This window comes from Colletotrichum orchidophilum (assembly GCF_001831195.1).
Source record: "Colletotrichum orchidophilum strain IMI 309357 chromosome Unknown Scaffold_72.1, whole genome shotgun sequence".
Classification (NCBI taxonomy): Eukaryota; Fungi; Ascomycota; class Sordariomycetes; order Glomerellales; family Glomerellaceae; genus Colletotrichum; species Colletotrichum orchidophilum.
Genome location: NW_019173028.1, coordinates 249,696 through 254,308, shown reverse-complemented (window position 1 = coordinate 254,308; position 4,613 = coordinate 249,696). Strand labels below are relative to the sequence as shown.

The following is a 4,613-nucleotide window of genomic DNA, read 5'->3' as shown; positions in this document are numbered from 1 at the left end:
GGTCTTGGTCTTGCTTTGGTAGCTTTTGGTTGGTGCTGTGTGCTCTTTTCTCGGGAGCGGCCTCACGTGGTGAAAGGTTGGTTGTTGAGGGGGGGGGGGCCTGGGGAAGTAGGTCGCGGGGACACCCGTCATGGGGGGGTCGGCGTCCGTCGCGGCGGGGGGGGGGGGGGGGGGGGTGGGGGGGGGGGGGGGGGGGGGGGGGGGGGGGGGGGGGGGGGGGGGGGGGGGGGGGGGGGGGGGGGGGGGGGGGGGGGTGGGAAGCAGGGAGTGGAGGACACTCACAAGACGGGATACGTCTTCTTCAAGACGTCGTGGAGCTCGTAAAACACGTTCCACCGTTCGTCCTTGTCAAAGTCGCCGAGATCGTCGTAGCAGATTGACGGGACGCGGACGAGGGCGGCGTGGCGCTCGACTTGTTTCCTGATGGCGGCTTCGGAGGTGAAGAGGTCGCGGGCGGAGGGGAGGCCGTCGGAGGGGGCTACGGGGGGCGGGAGGTCGCATTGGAAGGCCGAGGAGACTACGGGGCCGGTCCCAGCGGTGGCGGCGGCGGTGGTGTCGTCGGTGGCATCGTCGTCGATGAAGGGGTATTGGTGTTCGGTGTAGAAGGGCGAGGAGGATGAGGTTGCCAAGGAGGCGGAGAGGAAGGTGAGGAGGAGGGATTGTGAGCGCATGGTGTGGGCGGATGTTCTCGTCTCAGCCGGACGAGGACGTCTGCGCTATCAATTGAATATGAAGGGGGGGCCGTCACTTAATCACCAAAACGGTTGTGGGATTCGCACGATCTGAGGCAGATGCTCTTCGAGACCGCAAAGGATGTTGATAGCAACAACACACCACGCTTGTCTATGCGGAACGTCGAGGATTGGGAGAAGAGGGCATTTACTACGTAGGGTGTCACGGGACTGGGCGAATGTCATTATGTACACAATCACACAAAAATTCAAGTCGGCCGTGAAGGGCCAATCCATTGCGTGATAGCTAACCCAGCTTGTGTCGAGAGCTGCCATCCTCGCTTCCCCCGCCGAGATAGGAGTTTGGCGGGGTACGGGACTTCGATTGATAACGGCATCGAACACCCCAGTCTTTGCCGAAGCCGCGTTTCGGAGTCTTCACGGGGGGGGGTTGTCGGTTGGATGGTAAAGACTGAGTGAGTGAGTCAGTTGAGTGAGTTTGGGAGACCGGTGCCGATACGGAGAAGTCGGGAGAGATTTGTTGCCTGCAGTGGCCCGTGGGACAGGAGCTTTTCAGAGAGAGAAGGAGGAAGCAATGCTGTGCTATCATGAGGCGATTAGCGATTTTCCCTCGTCGGACAGATGCCGCGGGCAACTGGTTTGTGGACCTTCCTAATCGGAGCATGGAGGCTGGATAAGGCGGTTTGATTGGTCGATGGTTGTGGTGAGTGGTGAGCGGCGTCGGGTATCGTCCGGTGAGTTTCTGGGTCGCTGCTAAGGACAGGCGGAAAAGGGTGGTCGAACTGGGTTTACCAAGTTACTGGTTTGCCCAAATATCTTTACAAGGGCGGGGACATGAGTCATTGTGGTCGGAGGGGGGGGAAGGGCCGTCGGCAATTTTGACGATTCAGGTTGGAGTTGGCGACTTGAGGGTAGTAGTACGTGATGCCAACTTGAAACTTCTTGATTAATAAGGCATCGAGAATAATAGACTTTATTATTCAAATCAGGACATGATTCATTGGAAGCAGGCACTAGATGGCATTAAGTTCCTGTTGGCTTTGCAGGTTTATAACGGCGCCGGCACCCGACCCGGGTCCATTTTTGTTCCCGAACCGCCGGTTTCGGCGCGGAGTTCCCGGCCGATGTGCGGGGGCCATCGGCTCCAAGGTGGCAACGCCAAGCGCCGTTACAGCTCATCCGGCTCTCGTACGCAATCCACCTCTTGGTCTACCTCTCTTCCGTAGTAACCTGTCACTTGCCGTAGGTCGACCGCAAACTCACCGAAAATCACCATCGCTCGACTCTCTGATCATGTTCACCTTGATTCCTTCCCAAGGTCTTGTCGCTGTTCCGAAATGAGTCATTATTTTCTCTACTGCACACAGCCCTCTGGATCAAAACTCGCTCCCTGGTTACAATGTCTCTGGAGCTCATCAAGCAAAGGGGAAGCGCTTCAACAATCTTGCCAGTTTCTGTGGTATCAGTTCCGAATGTCCTTTCGGGTGGCGTTGTCGGTTTCCTGTAGCTCCCTCTGTTGCCAATGAACCAAAGTTGTCTTTTGTGGATTCTTTTCATAGCTGCTCCGGTACTCGTAAATTGCTGAAGATGGCCGAGCGGCAGTCTTGGAGTGATTGATGATTCTGACGAGTCTGATGATGTGAAGAACCCATCCTTGACCTCTGGCACCCTGAGATGTGGTTTCTGCTGGCGGTGACCAAACAAGCGGGCTGGACCTCCTTACACGTTTTCAAAGGTATCTTTTGTTTGGTCCGCGCCGACTCACCCTTGCTGTAACAACGAGTACCACAAAGAGATATTAGGATCTGCCCGGTCCCTGCTCATCGCCGTACGCTGGGCCTCATTTTCGCACGTATCAGGTTCGGGTAGAGGATTCTTCCTCCAGTTGCCGCGAGGACAGCTCGTTCAAATTAGATGTCGCTGTGCGATGGATGTAACAGCTCGAGTATAGCCACGTCTTTGTTCGTCCACGCCATTGGTGTCTAGACTTTTGCAGACCGGCGACGGTGCGGAACGGCCCCCGCCCAGCGTGCGAGAATGTTCCGACGTTGTAGTCGGAGAAGCTGCGGAAGCTGCTTCGCGCGCGGGGTCGGTGTTTCTCCTAGTGAACTCTGTCGCTGGATCATAATGCGATCTCAGTTTACCGACTCATGGGCAAGTCCTCTCAAGGTATTGGCACTGGGGAGCTGTAAATGTTTTGTTTGAGTGTTAATCAATCGCGCCCAATCCTGGCTGAAGCGCAGTCGCCAGATCTGATACTCAGGATTTTCTCTGAATGACCCATCGTCCCAACCAGGTGGGAAGGAGTGATGATATCCATCCACGCTCTGCATATCTTTGGGCCAGTCGTCTGGTTGATTCGCCGCCGCCACAGCCACTACAGGATGTCCGTGTCTTGCCGTCGCCCAGGCGGGTGCTGGCCGGTCCGGTTGCAAGATTTCCCAGCCAGTCCGAAGTTTCCGTAGGGTTGCGACAGATGACTCGGCGATGGCGGGCAGATTGAAGAGAACAAATTAACATCAAACACGGGATGGATGGTTCAAAGCTCTGAGCGGGATCTACGGAACAGACGGGGGGGTCGTTTTCGAGTTCGCTCGCTGATGCTTGTTGCGGCCGTCCATGAGTTATATCGGGGGGAGTCATGGGAAGCCTGCGGTCCGGTCTCTCTTTTTTTTTTTTTTAGAGTTTCAACGCCGCCGTCTCCGATGTAGTTGTTTCGTTTCGGACGGCGCTGCAGACAAGGGGTGGGGGAGCCTGACGTTCTACATGATTTGAGTTTTGCTTAGCACCGCGGCTCCCACCGGCTTCTGCCCACAAGCTGCTGTCCGCAACAAAGTCTCCAGCCGGCCGGATGCAATAAAGGTCGCTGGGTGTCTGTTAGCACCACTGGGCGTAGAGCATAGGCGGCATCACTGCGGGGAAAGGGCGGGGAGGGTTGGAGTGGTATTTTTTCTTTCCTTCTTTTTTTGAGTTTCGCGTCCGCGAGATGACTTGCAGCAGTTGTGGATTCTGGCGATGTTTCCCGATCTGCCACGGGTGATGTGACCTGACAGTGCGCTAGCCCTATTGACCCGATAGAGTACCGTGCATGCTGGCACGTGCACAGCTCAATTGACAGTGGAATTTATTAGCTGAATCACGGTTGAGTTAGTGAAAGGGGTGGGTTGAGGATAGGGTCAGGATTGGTTGAAATCCGAGCACGGAAAGGAGTAATAGATAGCCCGGGGCGGATTCGCTGTCATTCATGCGGAGCACGTGCCATCGTGCACGGTGCTCCCGGGTTACTTTATCCGAACATATACACTAATTATTCGTGGACTCCACGAGTGATGTCACTCTTGGCTCTTAGCCGATCGTCATAAGGGACGATCTTTGGTGGGGTTTTCCTACTTGCGACGACTTTGCCTCAGACCGCACACCACCGCGTCGAATCCGCCAGTTCGGACGTGGTTGTGTCGTGCGTCTGATCTGCAAGAGGAAAGTTACAATTTCTGGTGTAAAGGATGGTGGGACGGAAGTTGGGACGTTGGCAAAGCTGACCTGGGAAACCTGTCTACATTTGTATTCAGCTGTCAAATTACATAACGAGGAATCAGACGACGGACATGGAGAATGGAAGGAGCGGGACAGCATGTTTCGTATTAAGACGCGCATTTTCACGGTTACGTAGGCAGAGGGAGGGTATAATATGCAAAGAATAAGTATTGAACATTGAAGTGTTTTAAACTTTGTACAAGAACATGCAAATCCCAGGGTTTGGGGGTGTCAAGCCCTTTTTTTGTGAAACTGTGAGGTCCGTTTCCGAACCATCTCGTCTTTCTCTCTCTCGTCCCTCCTCCTCCTCCTCCATCTCGTCTCAAAAAAGGTGACTGGGGTATCAGATGCGAGTCCGAAGTCTACTATAAAACTCTAAATTCCACT

At 55.0% G+C, this 4,613-nt stretch overlaps 1 protein-coding gene across 1 annotated transcript; it reads right to left on the bottom strand.

Moving 5' to 3' along the window:
• Positions 1–278: 278 nt before the first annotated feature.
• Positions 279–671, bottom strand: CORC01_08495 (peptidase family M20/M25/M40; the record flags this gene model as incomplete). The annotated part of the gene is made up of 1 exon (XM_022620125.1): positions 279–671. The coding sequence occupies one exon, from the start codon at positions 669–671 to the stop codon at positions 279–281; it is 393 nt and encodes a 130-aa protein (XP_022473437.1).
• Between the last annotated feature and the right edge of the window lie 3,942 nt (positions 672–4,613).